General features: G+C 45.5%; 1 protein-coding gene across 1 annotated transcript in view; it reads left to right on the top strand.

Annotated features, from left to right (window-relative positions):
• Positions 1-18,707, top strand: part of LOC139562527 (collagen alpha-1(XIX) chain-like) — a 241,821-nt gene that overhangs the window by 175,737 nt on the left and 47,377 nt on the right. Inside the window, exons 30-33 of the mRNA XM_071380275.1 lie at positions 14,780-14,824; positions 15,609-15,686; positions 16,834-16,869; positions 18,310-18,363. Of these exons, the coding sequence (XP_071236376.1) occupies positions 14,780-14,824; positions 15,609-15,686; positions 16,834-16,869; positions 18,310-18,363 (213 nt within the window). The remainder of the gene's footprint in view (positions 1-14,779; positions 14,825-15,608; positions 15,687-16,833; positions 16,870-18,309; positions 18,364-18,707) is intronic.

Here is an 18,707-nt window from a genome sequence, read left to right as displayed (position 1 = left end):
CACACACACACACACACACACACACACACACACACACACACACAGACACTAGATTAATATATCACTTTGGAATTCAGTGCATGGTAATCAGTCATCACTGGACACATGATCTCACAGACAGACACACACAAACAGACACACACAAACACATACACACACAGTAGTAGATCAGCTAGAAACAGCTGCGACGACAGCAGCAAACATGTTGACTGAGAGGAGTGCCTGTCGCAGCACAGCCCTGACTTCATGCAGATGCAATGCTAGTAAGTAATCCAGCATTCAATGACACCAGCCACGGTAATGGCCTATCCACCCCCGTTCTGAGGCTTAAAGCTGTCAGCAAACTACTTTGCGGACCCAGCTTTGCATTTACAAGTGTTCATTACATACAGGTAACTGCCAAAATAAAGGAAACACCAACATAAAGTGTCTTAATAGGGCGTTGGGCCACCACGAGCCAGAACAGCCAGAATGACACTTGTCATAGAGTCTACACGTGTCTGGAACTCTATTGGAGGGATGCAACACCATTCTTCCATGAGAAATTCCATCATTTGGTGTTTTGTTGAAGTTGGTGGAAAACGCTGTCTCAGGTGCTGCTCCAGAATCTCCTAGAAGTCTTCATTTGGGTTGAGGTCTGGTGACTGAGACAGACAGACTTTAAAACATGCTCCTTAGAAACCCCTCTTTCAAAGTCCTTTCTAGCCATGGTAGCCAACATAATGGGCAACTGGGCATTTTTATACATGACCCTAAGCATGATGGGATGTTAATTGTCTAATTAACTCAGAACAGCACCTCTGGCCTGCTCGCCTCCCTACCTCTGAGGAAGTACAGTTCCCGCTCAGCCCAGTCAAAACTGTTCGCTGCTCTGGCACCCCAATGGTGGAACAAACTCCCTCACGACGCCAGGTCAGCGGAGTCAATCACCACCTTCCGGAGACACCTGAAACCCCACCTCTTTAAGGAATACCTAGGATAGGATAAAGTAATCCTTCTAACCCCCCCCCCTTAAAAGAGTTAGATGCACTATTGTAAAGTGGTTGTTCCACTGGATATCATAAGGTGAATGCACCAATTTGTAAGTCGCTCTGGATAAGAGCGTCTGCTAAATGACTTAAATGTAAATGTAAATGTAAATGTGTGGAAGCACCCACTCATTTACTCAACTGTTTCCTTTATTTGTTCCGTTATACAGCACCTGCAGTACCAGCTAGTTACCTGTACAGACACAGCACCTGCAGTACCAGCTAGTTACCTGTACAGACACAGCACCTGCAGTACCAGCTAGTTACCTGTACAGACACAGTACCTGCAGTACCAGCTAGTTACCTGTACAGACACAGCACCTGCAGTACCAGCTAGTTACCTGTACAGACACAGCACCTGCAGTACCAGCTAGTTACCTGTACAGACACAGCACCTGCAGTACCAGCTAGTTACCTGTACAGACACATCACCTGCAGTACCAGCTAGTTACCTGTACAGACACAGTACCTGCAGTACAAGCTAGTTACCTGTACAGACACAGCACCTGCAGTACCAGCTAGTTACCTGTACAGACACAGCACCTGCAGTACCAGCTAGTTACCTGTACAGACACAGCACCTTCAGTACCAGCTAGTTACCTGTACAGACACAGCACCTTCAGTACCAGCTAGTTACCTGTACAGACACAGCACCTGCAGTACCAGCTAGTTACCTGTACAGACACAGTACCTGCAGTACCAGCTAGTTACCTGTACAGACACATCACCTGCAGTACCAGCTAGTTACCTGTACAGACACAGCACCTGCAGTACCAGCTAGTTACCTGTACAGACACAGCACCTGCAGTACCAGCTAGTTACCTGTACAGACACATCACCTGCAGTACCAGCTAGTTACCTGTACAGACACAGCACCTGCAGTACCAGCTAGTTACCTGTACAGACACAGCACCTGCAGTACCAGCTAGTTACCTGTACAGACACAGTACCTGCAGTACCAGCTAGTTACCTGTACAGACACATCACCTGCAGTACCAGCTAGTTACCTGTACAGACACATCACCTGCAGTACCAGCTAGTTACCTGTACAGACACAGTACCTGCAGTACCAGCTAGTTACCTGTACAGACACATCACCTGCAGTACCAGCTAGTTACCTGTACAGACACAGCACCTGCAGTACCAGCTAGTTACCTGTACAGACACATCACCTGCAGTACCAGCTAGTTACCTGTACAGACACAGCACCTGCAGTACCAGCTAGTTACCTGTACAGACACAGCACCTGCAGTACCAGCTAGTTACCTGTACAGACACAGCACCTGCAGTACCAGCTAGTTACCTGTACAGACACAGCACCTGCAGTACCAGCTAGTTACCTGTACAGACACAGTACCTGCAGTACCAGCTAGTTACCTGTACAGACACAGCACCTGCAGTACCAGCTAGTTAACTGTACAGACACAGCACCTGCAGTACAAGCTAGTTACCTGTACAGACACAGCACCTGCAGTACCAGCTAGTTACCTGTACAGACACAGCACCTTCAGTACCAGCTAGTTACCTGTACAGACACAGTACCTGCAGTACCAGCTAGTTACCTGTACAGACACAGCACCTTCAGTACCAGCTAGTTACCTGTACAGACACAGCACCTGCATTACCAGCTAGTTACCTGTACAGACACAGCACCTGCAGTACCAGCTAGTTACCTGTACAGACACAGCACCTGCAGTACCAGCTAGTTAACTGTACAGACACATCACCTGCAGTACCAGCTAGTTACCTGTACAGACACATCACCTGCAGTACCAGCTAGTTACCTGTACAGACACAGTACCTGCAGTACCAGCTAGTTACCTGTACAGACACAGTACCTGCAGTACCAGCTAGTTACCTGTACAGACACAGCACCTGCAGTACCAGCTAGTTACCTGTACAGACACAGCACCTGCAGTACCAGCTAGTTACCTGTACAGACACAGTACCTGCAGTACCAGCTAGTTACCTGTACAGACACAGCACCTGCAGTACCAGCTAGTTACCCGTACAGACACAGCACCTGCAGTACCAGCTAGTTACCTGTACAGACACAGCACCTGCAGTACCAGCTAGTTAACTGTACAGACACAGCACCTGCAGTACCAGCTAGTTACCTGTACAGACACAGCACCTGCAGTACCAGCTAGTTACCTGTACAGACACAGCACCTGCAGTACCAGCTAGTTACCTGTACAGACACAGCACCTGCAGTACCAGCTAGTTACCTGTACAGACACAGCACCTGCAGTACCAGCTAGTTACCTGTACAGACACAGCACCTGCAGTACCAGCTAGTTACCTGTACAGACACAGCACCTGCAGTACCAGCTAGTTACCTGTACAGACACAGTACCTGCAGTACCAGCTAGTTACCTGTACAGACACAGCACCTGCAGTACCAGCAAGTTACCTGTACAGACACAGCACCTGCAGTACCAGCTAGTTACCTGTACAGACACAGTACCTGCAGTACCAGCTAGTTACCTGTACAGACACATCACCTGCAGTACCAGCTAGTTACCTGTACTGACACAGCACCTGCAGTACCAGCTAGTTACCTGTACAGACACAGCACCTGCAGTACCAGCTAGTTACCTGTACAGACACAGTACCTGCAGTACCAGCTAGTTACCTGTACAGACACAGCACCTGCAGTACCAGCTAGTTACCTGTACAGACACAGCACCTGCAGTACCAGCTAGTTACCTGTACAGACACAGTACCTGCAGTACCAGCTAGTTACCTGTACAGACACAGCACCTGCAGTACCAGCTAGTAGCAGAGCTTAAAACTTCTTGTCAATAGGGGGGCGCTGTTTTCACTTTGGAAAAAATCGTGCCCAAATTAAACTGCCTCGTACTCTATTCTAGATCATACAATATGCATATTATTATTACTATTGGATAGAAAACACTGTGACGTTTCTAAAACTGTTTGAATTATATCTGTGAGTAAAACAGAACTCATTTGGCAGCAAACTTCCACACAGGAAGTGAAAAATCTGAAAACGAGGCTCTGTTTCAGGGCCTGCCTATTCAACTGGCTTTTATTTATCGATATGCATGCACTTCATACGCCTTCCACTAGATGTCAACAGGCAGTGGAAGGTGGAATGGGGTGTCTAGCTGACAGGTCCGGTATTTTCTTTGTCTTCGAAGGCGCGCGGGGGAGCTCGACATTGTCTTCTGAAAAGCGTTCGGTATACACGGCGAATATCTCCGGCTCTGATTTTATTTGATACATATGATAATAACATCATAAAGTAGGTTTTTTCAACCGAGTTTTATCAGTTTATTCAACGTTTATTGGGACTTTTGGAGTTTTCCGTTCTTTGCGCCAAGAGAGGATGGGAATGTTAGCAACCTTGGCTAGCATTGTGGCGCGAATTCGACCGAAGAAATGGACATTCTAAAACCAAACAACGATTTATTCTGGACCAAGGACTCCTTGTACAACATTCTGATGGAAGCTCAGCAAAAGTAAGAAAACATTTATGATTTTATTTCGTATTTCTGTGTAAAATGTTGACTCCTATTCTCCGCCGTGTTGGTGAGTGCTGTCTCACAATAACGCAAGCTGTATGTTATGGTAAAGTTATTTTTAAAAATCTAACACAGCGGTTACATTAAGAACCAGTGTATCTTTCATTTGCCATACAACAAGTATTTTTATGTAAAGTTTATGATGAGTTCTTTGGTCAGATTAGGTGAGTGTCCAAAATATCTCCGGAGATTCTGGTGAATCGTTGCTACGTATTCACAATGTATAACCAGGATTTGTAGCTCTAAATATGCACATTTTCGAACAAAACATAAATGTATTGTATAACATGATGTTATAAGACTGTCATCTGATGAAGTTGTCCAAAGGTTAGTGATTCATTTTATATCTTTTGCTGGTTTTTGCGAAAGCTACCTTTGCGGTGAATAAATGCTTTTGTGTGTTTGGCTATTGTGGTAAGCTAATATAATTCTATATTGTGTTTTCGCTGTAAAACACTTTAAAAAATCGGAAATATTGGCTGGATTCACAAGATGTTTATCTTTCATTTGCTGTACACCATGTATTTTTCATAAATGTTTTATGATGAGTATTTATGTATTTCACGTTGCTCTCTGTAATTATTCTGGCTGCTTTGGTGCTATTTTTGATGGTGGCTGCAATGTAAAACTATGATTTATACCTCAAATATGCACGTTTTCGAACAAAACATAAATGTATTGTATAACATGTTATAAGACTGTCATCTGATGAAGTTGTTTCTTGGTTAGTGACTAATTTTATCTCTATTTTGTCGGTTTTGTGAAAGCTACCTGTGCGGTGGAAACATGGTGAAAATATGCGGTTGTGTGTTTGGCTATCCTGGTTAGCTAATAGAAATACATATTGTGTTTTCGCTGTAAAACATTTTAAAAATCGGAAATGATTCCTGGATTCACAAGATGTTTATCTTTCATTTGCTGTATTGGACTTGTGATTTCATGAAAATTATATTATATGATATCCCTGTCCCGTTAGGCTAGGCTATGCTAGTCAGCTTTTTTGATGAGGAGGATCCAGGATCCGGGAGAGAGAAGCGGTAGAGGTTTTAACAGTCAAGATTTGTTGGTTGACTAGACTTGGTTTCAGACCTGGGTTGAAATACTATTTGAAATCATTCATATTGTAGAGAGTTTGCTCCAGCCTACCTGGAGTGCCACATGGGTTTATCATGTTGGATCTCTTCTTGGGTCCATTAAGCAGAGCATGCTCAGTCAAGCACGAAGTAAGTATTTTCAATGAGTTCAAAAAATGATTGAACCCAGGTTTTCTGCGTTTTGCATGGTGCAAGTCCAAGCAGTGATGGCAGATATCAGCTAGCAGTATAGGTACTAGTTCTGAGTGGCACCCTGTTCCCTAAAGCTGTTCCAAAGCCCTGGTCAAAAGTAGTGCACTATGTAGGGAATAGGGTGCCAGCTCTCAGGTTAGGCTAGGGCAATAATGTTTGTTTGTACATGGAAGGTGCTAAACTGAACATTAAGCCTGACAGTTTAACTACTCATTAGGTCAGAGCGCACAAACACACACCTACACACACACACACACACACACACACACGCACACACGCACACACAAACACACACATTAAGAGCTAATGTGTTCGTTAGAGCAGAGTAATAAGAGAGATCTTGGCATGTTAATGGTGTCAGGGAGAGGTATGGCTCTAAGGAAGTGAGTAGGTAAACAAGTGTGGAGGAGGGCAGGATGGAGGGATACAGAGAGGGCAGGATGGAGGGATACAGAGAGGGAAGGATGGAGGGATGTAGAGAGGGAAGGACTGAGGGATATAGAGAGGGAAGGATGGAGTAATATAGAAGGGGGAAGGATGGAGGGATGTAGAGAGGGAATGATGGAGGGATGTAGAGAGGGAAGGATGGAGGTATGTAGAGAGGGCAGGATGGAGTAATATAGAAGGGGGAAGGATGGAGGGATACAGAGAGGGCAGGATGGAGGGATACAGAGAGGGAAGGATGGAGGGATACAGAGAGGGAAGGACTGAGGGATGTAGAGAGGGAAGGACTGAGGGATATAGTGAGGGAAGGATGGAGGGATACAGAGAGGGAAGGACTGAGGGATGTAGAGAGGGAAGGACTGAGGGATATAGTGAGGGAAGGATGGAGGGATACAGAGAGGGAAGGACTGAGGAATGTAGAGAGGGAAGGACTGAGGGATATAGTGAGGGAAGGATGGAGGGATACAGAGAGGGAAGGATGGAGGGATGTAGAGAGGGCAGGATGGAGGGATACAGAGAGGGAAGGATGGAGTAATATAGAAGGGGGAAGGATGGAGGGATGTAGAGAGGGAAGGATGGAGGGATATAGAGAGGGAAGGATGGAGGGATACAGAGAGGGAAGGATGGAGGGATACAGAGCGGGAAGGATGGAGGGATATAGAGAGGGAAGGATGGAGGGATGTAGAGAGGGAAGGATGGAGGGATGTAGAGAGGGAAGGACTGAGGGATATAGAGAGGGAAGGATGGAGTAATATAGAAGGGGGAAGGATGGAGGGATGTAGAGAGGGAAGGATGGAGGGATATAGAGAGGGAAGGATGGAGGGATGTAGAGAGGGAAGGATGGAGGGATGTAGAGAGGGAAGGACTGAGGGATATAGAGAGGGAAGGATGGAGTAATATAGAAGGGGGGAGGATGGAGGGATGTAGAGAGGGAATGATGGAGGGATGTAGAGAGGGAAGGATGGAGGTATGTAGAGAGGGAAGGATGGAGGGATGTATAGAGGGAAGGATGGAGGGATACAGAGAGGGAAGGATGGAGGGATGTAGAGAGGGCAGGATGGAGGGATACAGAGAGGGAAGGATGGAGGGATGTAGAGAGGGAAGGATGGAGTAATGTAGAGAGGGAAGGATGGAGGGATGTATAGAGGGAAGGATGGAGGGATACAGAGAGGGAAGGATGGAGGGATACAGAGAGGGAAGGATGGAGGGATACAGAGAGGGAAGGATGGAGGGATGTAGAGAGGGAAGGACTGAGGGATATAGAGAGGGAAGGATGGAGTAATGTAGAAGGATGGAGGGATGTAGAGAGGGCAGGATGGAGGGATATAGAGAGGGAAGGATGGAGGGATACAGAGAGGGAAGGATGGAGGGATACAGAGAGGGAAGGATGGAGGGATGTAGAGAGGGAAGGACTGAGGGATATAGAGAGGGAAGGATGGAGTAATGTAGAAGGATGGAGGGATGTAGAGAGGGCAGGATGGAGGGATATAGAGAGGGAAGGATGGAGGGATACAGAGAGGGAAGGATGGAGGGATACAGAGAGGGAAGGATGGAGGGATGTAGAGAGGGAAGGACTGAGGGATATAGAGAGGGAAGGATGGAGTAATGTAGAAGGGGGAAGGATGGAGGGATGTAGAGAGGGAAGGATGGAGGGATGTAGAGAGGGAATGATGGAGGGATGTAGAAGAGGGAAGGATGGAGGGATGTATAGAGGGAAGGATGGAGGGATACAGAGAGGGCAGGATGGAGGGATACAGAGAGGGAAGGATGGAGGGATGTAGAGAGGGAAGGATGGAGGGATATAGAGAGGGAAGGATGGAGGGATATAGAGAGGGAAGGATGGAGGGATGTAGAGAGGAAAGGATGGAGGGATATAGAGAGGGAAGGATGGAGGGATGTAGAGAGGGAAGGATGGAGGGATGTAGAGAGGGAAGGACTGAGGGATATAGAGAGGGAAGGATGGAGTAATATAGAAGGGGGGAGGATGGAGGGATGTAGAGAGGGAATGATGGAGGGATGTAGAGAGGGAAGGATGGAGGTATGTAGAGAGGGAAGGATGGAGGGATGTATAGAGGGAAGGATGGAGGGATACAGAGAGGGAAGGATGGAGGGATGTAGAGAGGGCAGGATGGAGGGATACAGAGAGGGAAGGATGGAGGGATGTAGAGAGGGAAGGATGGAGGAATGTAGAGAGGGAAGGATGGAGGGATGTATAGAGGGAAGGATGGAGGGATACAGAGAGGGAAGGATGGAGGGATACAGAGAGGGAAGGATGGAGGGATACAGAGAGGGAAGGATGGAGGGATATAGAGAGGGAAGGACTGAGGGATATAGAGAGGGAAGGATGGAGTAATGTAGAAGGATGGAGGGATGTAGAGAGGGCAGGATGGAGGGATATAGAGAGGGAAGGATGGAGGGATACAGAGAGGGAAGGATGGAGGGATACAGAGAGGGAAGGATGGAGGGATGTAGAGAGGGAAGGACTGAGGGATATAGAGAGGGAAGGATGGAGTAATGTAGAAGGATGGAGGGATGTAGAGAGGGCAGGATGGAGGGATATAGAGAGGGAAGGATGGAGGGATACAGAGAGGGAAGGATGGAGGGATACAGAGGGGGAAGGATGGAGGGATGTAGAGAGGGAAGGACTGAGGGATATAGAGAGGGAAGGATGGAGTAATGTAGAAGGGGGAAGGATGGAGGGATGTAGAGAGGGAAGGATGGAGGGATGTAGAGAGGGAATGATGGAGGGATGTAGAAGAGGGAAGGATGGAGGGATGTATAGAGGGAAGGATGGAGGGATACAGAGAGGGCAGGATGGAGGGATACAGAGAGGGAAGGATGGAGGGATGTAGAGAGGGAAGGATGGAGGGATATAGAGAGGGAAGGATGGAGGGATATAGAGAGGGAAGGATGGAGGGATGTAGAGAGGAAAGGATGGAGGGATATAGAGAGGGAAGGATGGAGGGATACAGAGAGGGAAGGATGAAGGAATGTAGAGAGGGAAGGATGAATGTACTTTGGTGCAAAAAGTGCAAATCAATCCCAGAACAACAGCAAAGGACTTTGTGAAGATGCTGTAGGACACAGGTACAAAAGTATCTCTATCCACAGTAAAACGAGTCCTATATCGACATAACCTGAAAGGCTGCTCAGCAAGGAAGAAGCCACTGCTCCAAAACCGCCATAAAAAAGCCAGACTACGGTTTGCAACCGCACATGGGGACAAAGATCGTACATTTTGGAGAAATGTCCTCTGGTCTGATAAAACAAAAATAGAACTGTTTGGCCATAATGACCATTGTTATGTTTGTAGGAAAAAGGGGGAGGCTTGCAAGCTGAAGAACACCATCCCAACCGTGAAGCACGGGGGTGGCAGCATCATGTTGTTGGGGTGCTTTGCTGTAGGAGGGACAGGTGCACTTCACAAAATAGATGGCATCATGAGGCAGAAAAATTATGTGGATATATTAAAGCAACATCTCAAGATGTCAGGAAGTTAAAGCTTGGTCGCAAATGGGTCTTCCAAATGGACAGTGACTCCAAGCAGACTTCCAAAGTTGTGGCAAAATGGCTTCAGGACAACAAAGTGGCCATCACAAAGCCCTGACCTCAATCCTCTAGAAAATTTGTGGGCAGAACTGAAAAAGCGTGTGCGAGCAAGGAGTCCTACAAACCTGACTCAGTTACACCAGCTCTGTCAGGAGGAATGGGCCAAAATTCACCCAATTTATTGTGGGAAGCTTGTGGAAGGCTACCCAAAATGTTTGACCCAAGTTGAACAATTTAAAGGCAACGCTACCAAATACTAATTGAGTGTATGTAAACTTTTGACCCACTGGGAATGTGATGAATGAAATAAAAGCTGAAATAAATCATTATCTCTACTATTATTCTGACATTTCGCATTCTTAAAATAAAGTGGTGATCCTAACTGACCTAAGACAGGGACTTTTTACTAGGATTAAATGTCAGGAATTGTGAAAAACTGAGTTTAAATGTATTTGGCTAAGGTGTATGTAAACTTCCGACTTCAACTGTACTTTTGATACTTAAGTATATTTAAAACCAAATACTTTTAGACTTTTACTCAAGTAGTATTTTACTTGGGTGACTTTCACTTTTACTTCAGTCATTTTCTATTATTTTTACTTTTACTCCGGTTTGACAGTTGAGAACTTTTTCCACCACTGCTGATTTTACTGGTGACCAGCCTTCACTGTGTTTTCATGGTGCCTTCACTGTGTTTTCATGGTGCCTTCACTGTGTTTTCATGGTGCCTTCACTGTGTTTCATGGTGCCTTCACTGTGTTTTCAAGGTGCCTTCACTGTGTTTTCATGGTGCCTTCACTGTGTTTTCATGGTGCCTTCACTGTGTTTTCATGGTGCCTTCGCTGTGTTTTCATGGTGCCTTCACTGTGTTTCATGGTGCCTTCACTGTGTTTCATGGTGCCTTCACTGTGTTTTCATGGTGCCTTCACTGTGTTTTCATGGTGCCTTCACTGTGTTTTCATGGTGCCTTCACTGTGTTTCATGGTGCCTTCACTGTTTTTTCATGGTGCCTTCACTGTGTTTTCATGGTGCCTTCACTGTGTTTTCATGGTGCCTTCACTGTGTTTTCATGGTGCCTTCAACTGTGTTATGCTGGTGACCAGCCTTCACTGTGTTTTCATGGTGCCTTCACTGTGTTTTCATGGTGCCTTCACTGTGTTTTCATGGTGCCTTCAACTGTGTTATGCTGGTGACCAGCCTTCACTGTGTTTTCATGGTGCCTTCACTGTGTTTTCATGGTGCCTTCACTGTGTTTTCATGGTGCCTTCAACTGTGTTATGCTGGTGACCAGCCTTCACTGTGTTTTCATGGTGCCTTCACTGTGTTTTCATGGTGCCTTCAACTGTGTTTTCATGGTGCCTTCACTGTGTTTTCATGGTGTCTTCACTGTGTTTTCATGGTGCCTTCAACTGTGTTATGCTGGTGACCAGCCTTCACTGTGTTTTCATGGTGCCTTCACTGTGTTTTCATGGTGCCTTCAACTGTGTTATGCTGGTGACCAGCCTTCACTGTGTTTTCATGGTGCCTTCAACTGTGTTATGCTGGTGACCAGCCTTCACAGTGTTTTCATGGTGCCTTCACTGTGTGTTTGCTGGTGACCAGCCTTCACTGTGTTTTCATGGTGCCTTCACAGTGTTTTCATGGTGCCTTCACAGTGTTTTCATGGTGCCTTCACTGTGTGTTTGCTGGTGACCAGCCTTCACTGTGTTTTCATGGTGCCTTCACAGTGTTTTCATGGTGCCTTCACTGTGTTTTCATGGTGCCTTCACAGTGTTTTCATGGTGCCTTCACAGTGTTTTCATGGGTTCTTCACTCTGTTTTGCTGGGGACCAGCTTCACAGTGTTTTCATGGTGCCTTCACTGTGTTTTCATGGTGCCTTCACTGTGTTTTCATGGTGCCTTCACTGTGTTTTCATGGTGCCTTCACAGTGTTTTCATGGTGCCTTCACTGTGTGTTTGCTGGTGACCAGCCTTCACTGTGTTTTCATGGTGCCTTCACAGTGTTTTCATGGTGCCTTCACTGTGTTTTCATGGTGCCTTCACAGTGTTTTCATGGTGCCTTCACAGTGTTTTCATGGGTTCTTCACTCTGTTTTGCTGGGGACCAGCTTCACAGTGTTTTCATGGTGCCTTCACTGTGTTTTCATGGTGCCTTCACTGTGTGTTTGCTGGTGACCAGCCTTCACTGTGTTTTCAAGGTGCCTTCACTGTGTTTTCATGGTGCCTTCACTGTGTTTCATGGTGTCTTCACTGTGTTTCATGGTGCCTTCACTGTGTGTTTGCTGGTGACCAGCCTTCGCTGTGTTTTGGACTCATGCTGGCATGCAAAGTGATGTTTGAATCCTATTGGAATCCAGCCAGAGTGGGGATATCCAACAATTGGAGCTGTTCTTCACTCACAACAACATGTTTTCTGAATGACTGGCAGGGTTAAACAGAAGGATAAATAAGACTACCTAAACCATTAAACTGGAACAACAACTCAGTAATGGGTGCAATAAGTCCAACTAACAGATTGGATTAGTTTAGATTTTTTTTTGCGTAGCATAATATTAATTAATCAGTCAATGTCAATGCAACAACTCAACATTACGTTCCCAGCAGGGAATTAGATGGCACAGTCTCAGTAGGAGGAGCCTAGTATGCTGATATTCAGTGTTACTGCATTCATTGTTACTAACCAGTACATTCTAAATACTATGTTGTATGATTAGTGCTACACAGTATGCAGTTTAAGTAAGTAGTGGGCAAGCCAGATTTGGGACCCGGCCTGTGAGTAGTTGAGGAGGGCAGTGATGGAGGGATAGAGGATGGATGGATGGATGGATGGATGGATGGATGAGAGAGAGAGAGAGAGAGAGAGAGAGAGAGAGAGAGAGAGAGAGAGAGAGAGAGAGAGAGAGAGAGAGAGAGAGAGAGAGAGAGAGAGAGAGAGAGAGAGAGAGAGAGAGAGAGAGAGAGAGAGAGAGAGAGAGAGAGAGAGAGAGAGAGAGAGAGAGAGAGACATTTCAACTTATTTACATATTGAATTCAGTGCCAATTCAAAGGACACACCACTGCACCCTTGATGAAGTAAAACCAGAGAAACACAGGTTATTTGAGTTCATCCAACTTTAGTTTTATTTGTACTCTGAACACTTCTTAAAATGTGGGGGAGCTTTATTTCAAAACTGCTGCATTAGCATGAAGCAACGTTTCAGAGGCTGATTTACATTGTGCAATGCAGGACTTAGTTGTAGCACTAATGCATGCTGAACACAGAAATCCATTTTCCATCAAGGAGGTGTACTGTAAATAATGCTTATCCCCGATCCCAATCAAGGGTGCGTCCAGAATGGCACCCTATTCCCTTTATAGTGCATCCCTTTTGACCAGGGCCCATAGGGCACTATTTAGGGAATAGGGTGTTATTTGGGAGACACCCCTGGACTTTTGTGTGTGGCAGCAGCAGAGCATTATGGGTCTCACTTCACAACGTAGAAGCTGTTAAAACATGTTGTAAAGTAGGAGAGTATTGAACACAAGGCTCGTGGTGAAATGAAGTGTTCCTACTGTTTGCCCTGTGTAGTTGGAGGTATATTCCATATTCCCATTGAAGTCTCACACAGGCAGCAGCTGTGCTTCTGGGAGAAACACTGTCTTGTTCTCAAAGTGAATTGTTGATGCGTGATTTGCAGTAGACGAATTGTTTGGCTTGTTTGAACTTTCCTACATGGATACTTTATTATTTAGTCCTACTTTATTATTAATCTCTAACTATATGTACATATCTACCTCAATGACCTCGTACCCCTGCACATCCACTCAGTACTGGTACCCCTTGTATATAGCCAAGTTATCATTACTCAGTACTGGTACCTCTTGTATATAGCCAAGTTATCATTACTCAGTACTGGTACTCCTTGTATATAGACAAGTTATCATTACTCAGTACTGGTACCTCTTGTATATAGCCAAGTTATCATTACTCAGTACTGGTACCTCTTGTATATAGCCAAGTTATCATTACTCAGTACTGGTACCCCTTGTATATAGCCAAGTTATCATTACTCAGTACTGGTACTCCTTGTATATAGACAAGTTATCATTACTCAGTACTGGTACCTCTTGTATATAGCCAAGTTATCATTACTCAGTACTGGTACCTCTTGTATATAGCCAAGTTATCATTACTCAGTACTGGTACCTCTTGTATATAGCCAAGTTATCATTACTCAGTACTGGTACTCCTTGCAGACAGTATAGACAAGTTATCATTACTCAGTACTGGTACTCCTTGCAGACAGTATAGACAAGTTATCATTACTCAGTACTGGTACTCCTTGCAGACAGTATAGACAAGTTATCATTACTCAGTACTGGTACTCCTTGCAGACAGTATAGACAAGTTATCATTGACTCATTCTGTGTCTATTATTACTTTTATTATTAAGTGTTTTACTTTCTATTATTTCTCTACTGACTTCCTCTCTGTATTGTTGGGAAGGACCCGTTATCATTTCACTGTTAGTCTCCACCTGTTGTTTACGAAGCAGGTGACACATAACATTTGATTTGACTTAATAAAGGCTTTTTAACTGCAGCTACTTGGTCAGAGTGTCTTGGTATATTTCAGACGGTATGTATCTGTATCTTACATGTTTAGTCTCCAACCTTTACATCATATCACATGCTATTTGTCACGTACACATGGTTAGCAGATGTCAATGCGAGTGTAGCGAAATGCTTGTGAAAAAAATAAGATTTCCTGGGGTAATAGTGTAAGAAATAAAACATTAAAAAAACAAAATACTGCATAGTTTCCTGAGAACGCGAAGCGAGGCGACCATCTCTGTCAGCGTCATCTTATTATCAATGCTGACGTATGCTGTATGATGTCTGGGTTGTGAAACTCATTTTGGTTTTTCTTCTTTTCTTCGCCATGGCAGGGAGAGGGGATGACATCTGGACCCAGAGGATCACGAGGGCCAAAGGTAGAAAAACAACCCCTATGGTGGAGGAACAGGGCAAAAACAGGCTGGCAGCCCCCTATGGTGGGGGAAGAGGGACAAAACAGACAGGCAGACCACCCAGGGTTACCACAATCTGGACTTATTATTCTCTAGCTAGATGAGGGATATTTCCTCTGGCTATGATGATCACATTAGAAAACATCTGAAGGATGACTAGCTCTTCTAATACCTCAAATGAACCCAGTTCATCCACTTGTGGCTCAGTTGGTAAGAGTGTGGCACTAGCAACACCAAGGATGAGGGTTCAATTCCCACAATGGTCACATATAGATGTACTAAAAGTCTCTGCGGTTACTGTTACTGTCAGGTGGCATACATTATTATATTATTCACTGATGTCAGGGATCTGAAACACAGGTCCTGTTAAAGCCAGGGAACTCTCCTTTTATTGACCTGGGTCCCAAATGGCACCCTAGTCCCTTTAACAGTCATCAAAATGAGTTCCCTGTTCCCCCCTCTCTTCCCTTTAACAGTCATCAAAATGAGTTCCCTGTCCCCCCCTCTCTTCCCTTTAACAGTCATCAAAATGAGTTCCCTGTTCCCCCCTCTCTTCCCTTTAACAGTCATCAAAATGAGTTCCCTGTTCCCCCCTCTCTTCCCTTTAACAGTCATCAAAATGAGTTCCCTGTTCCCCCCCCCTCTTCCCTTTAACAGTCATCAAAATGAGTTCCCTCTCCCCCCCCCCCCTCTTCCCTTTAACAGTCATCAAAATGAGTTCCCTGTTCCCCCCTCTCTTCTCTGTCAGGGTGAGCGTGGCGTCCCTGGTGTACCAGGAGACCTAGGGGAGAAAGGAGAGCCTGGTCTGGGCGTTGAAGGACCTCCTGTGAGTACATGGCACTGGAACATTTCTCATTTTTCTCTTGTTCATACTTTATTGTCCGTTGACATTTTCACAAATACATGTTTTGCTTTTCAAACCAATCCTCCAGAGAATCCCAGCAGTTGCAGCCCCATCTCTCTAACCTGTAATCTTCCCAAAACCTTTCTATTGGACAACATTTCACACACCTTTTCAGTTCAGTCATCTTCAGAATGGCTTGTGCATAGACTTATATATGATTTTATCCTGGTCAAATGAATGATACAGTAAAGACTACATTCAATGAACATTAATTCCCAGATTAGATTTAAAAACATTGTGGAACTTCAGCATTACACACTACTTCACCATCTATCTATCCTCCGTGAGGCTGATGCTGGTTTCAACTTCAAAAATGCCCGCTTGAGTTTTTCCCTTTGGTTTGTTAATATAGTGAAATTCAGGGTTGTTGGAAAGCAATGGATCAATGGAACATAGCAAAGGATGAATGTTGAAACACGGTCCTTTACTGGATCTTGGACTGAACTGCTGTTGGTGTTAATAACAAGTCTGTCTGTCTGTCTGTCTGTCTGTCTGTCTGTCTGTCTGTCTGTCTGTCTGTCTGTCTGTCTGTCTGTCTGTCTGTCTGTCTGTCTGTCTGTCTGTCTGTCTGTCTGTCTGTCTGTCTGTCTGTCTGTCTGTCTGTCTGTCTGTCTGTCTGTCTGTCTGTCTGTCTGTCTGTCTGTCTGTCTGTCTGTCTGTCTGTCTGTCTGTCTGTCTGTCTGTCTGTCTGTCTGTCTGTCTGTCTGTCTGTCTGTCTGTCTGTCTGTCTGTCTGTCTGTCTGTCTGTCTGTCTGTCTGTCTGTCTGTCTGTCTGTCTGTCTGTCTGTCTGTCTGTCTGTCTGTCTGTCTGTCTGTCTGTCTGTCTGTCTGTCTGTCGTGTCTGTCTGTCTGTCTGTCTGTCTGTCTGTCTGTCTGTCTGTCTGTCTGTCTGTCTGTCTGTCTGTCTGTCTGTCTGTCTGTCTGTCTGTCTGTCTGTCTGTCTGTCTGTCTGTCTGTCTGTCTGTCTGTCTGTCTGTCTGTCTGTCTGTCTGTCTGTCTGTCTGTCTGTCTGTCTGTGTGCTGAAGGGGTGGTGTTGTTGTAAACAAGCTGTGTGATGTGTTCTTATAGGGCCCCATGGGACAGAGAGGAGAGAGAGGATTTGAGGTATGTGGAAGAATATCTCCTGTCCAGACACACACACACACACACATACACACACACACACACACACACACACACACACACACACACACACACATCCATCTGATTCCTGTGATATTAGAGTATGGAATAGCTACAGTACCTTCCAGTATTGTGCTCCTGGATGCTTAGATGAAACCTTAGTCTTCAGTCTAAAGGTTGAGGAGATCAACTCTGAAACAACTATTTAATTCCAATGATATTGTAGTTTATGCATTTAAAATTAATATGTCATATATTTTATAGGTTTAGGACTTGTGTTAGTCTCATCAGGGCTGGTGTTAGTCTCATCAGGGCTGGTGTTAGTCTCATCAGGACTGGTGTTAGTCTCATCAGGACTGGTGTTAGTCTCATCAGGACTGGTGTTAGTCTCATCAGGACTGGTGTTAGTCTCATCAGGACTGGTGTTAGTCTCATCAGGACTGGTGTTAGTCTCATCAGGACTGGTGTTAGTCTCATCAGGACTGGTGTTAGTCTCAACAGGACTGGTGTTAGTCTCATCAGGACTGGTGTTAGTCTCATCAGGACTGGTGTTAGTCTCATCAGGACTGGTGTTAGTCTCATCAGGACTGGTGTTAGTCTCATCAGGACTGGTGTTAGTCTCATCAGGACTGGTGTTAGTCTCATCAGGACTGGTGTTAGTCTCAACAGGACTGGTGTTAGTCTCATCAGGACTGGTGTTAGTCTCATCAGGACTGGTGTTAGTCTCATCAGGACTGGTGTTAGTCTCATCAGGACTGGTGTTAGTCTCATCAGGACTGGTGTTAGTCTCATCAGGACTGGTGTTGGTCTCATCAGGACTTGTGTTAGTCTCATCGGGACTGGTGTTAGTCTCATCAGGACTGGTGTTAGTCTCATCAGGACTGGTGTTAGTCTCATCAGGACTGGTGTTAGTCTCTACAGGGCTGGTGTTAGTCTCATCAGGACTGGTGTTAATCTCAACAGGACTGGTGTTAATCTCATCAGGACTGGTGTTAGTCTCATCAGGACTGGTGTTAGTCTCAACAGGACTGGTGTTAGTCTCAACAGGACTGGTGTTAGTCTCATCAGGACTGGTGTTAGTCTCAACAGGACTGGTGTTAGTCTCATCAGGACTGGTGTTAGTCTCAACAGGACTGGTGTTAGTCTCAACAGGACTGGTGTTAATCTCAACAGGACTGGTGTTAATCTCATCAGGACTGGTGTTAATCTCATCAGGACTGGTGTTAGTCTCATCAGGACTGGTGTTAGTCTCATCAGGACTGGTGTTAGTCTCATCATAGATTTAGTTGCATGTCTTCTTCTTTGTGAGGGTTGAGGATATACTGTATATTCTGATCCCAGGTCAGCAATCCTAATCTGAGAGCCTTTTAGATACGGGCCCTGATCTCATTAGTGTGTTATGGGGGTTGTCTTATCTCCTAGGGCCCTCGTGGACCCTCCGGATTCTCAGGCCCGGCTGGGACCCCGGGGAGAGAGGTGAGTGGGATCAAGACCTTCCTTCCTCTCTTCCTCCCTGACTCATTCATCTCCTTCACTCCCCCTGTCCTCCTCTCTCTGCAGGAATGGAGACACAGTGATACTTTACATCTGGAGATAAAAAGAGAAACTAACATTCCTTTTCCTCACATCTTTTCTCCACTCCTCCACTCTTTCTCTCCTCTTCTCCTCCTCTCCTCCCCTCTTCCTCTCTTCCTCTCTTCCTCTCCTCCACTCCTCCACTCTTTCTCTCCTCTTCTCCTCCTTTCCTCTTCTCCTCCTCTCCTCCCCTCTTCCTTGCATCCACTTTCCCTCTCCTCCACTTTCCCTCTCCTCCACTCTTC

This window comes from Salvelinus alpinus, chromosome 32 (genome assembly GCF_045679555.1).
Source record: "Salvelinus alpinus chromosome 32, SLU_Salpinus.1, whole genome shotgun sequence".
NCBI lineage: Eukaryota > Metazoa > Chordata > Actinopteri > Salmoniformes > Salmonidae > Salvelinus > Salvelinus alpinus.
This window is presented reverse-complemented; position numbering and strand designations above follow the sequence as displayed.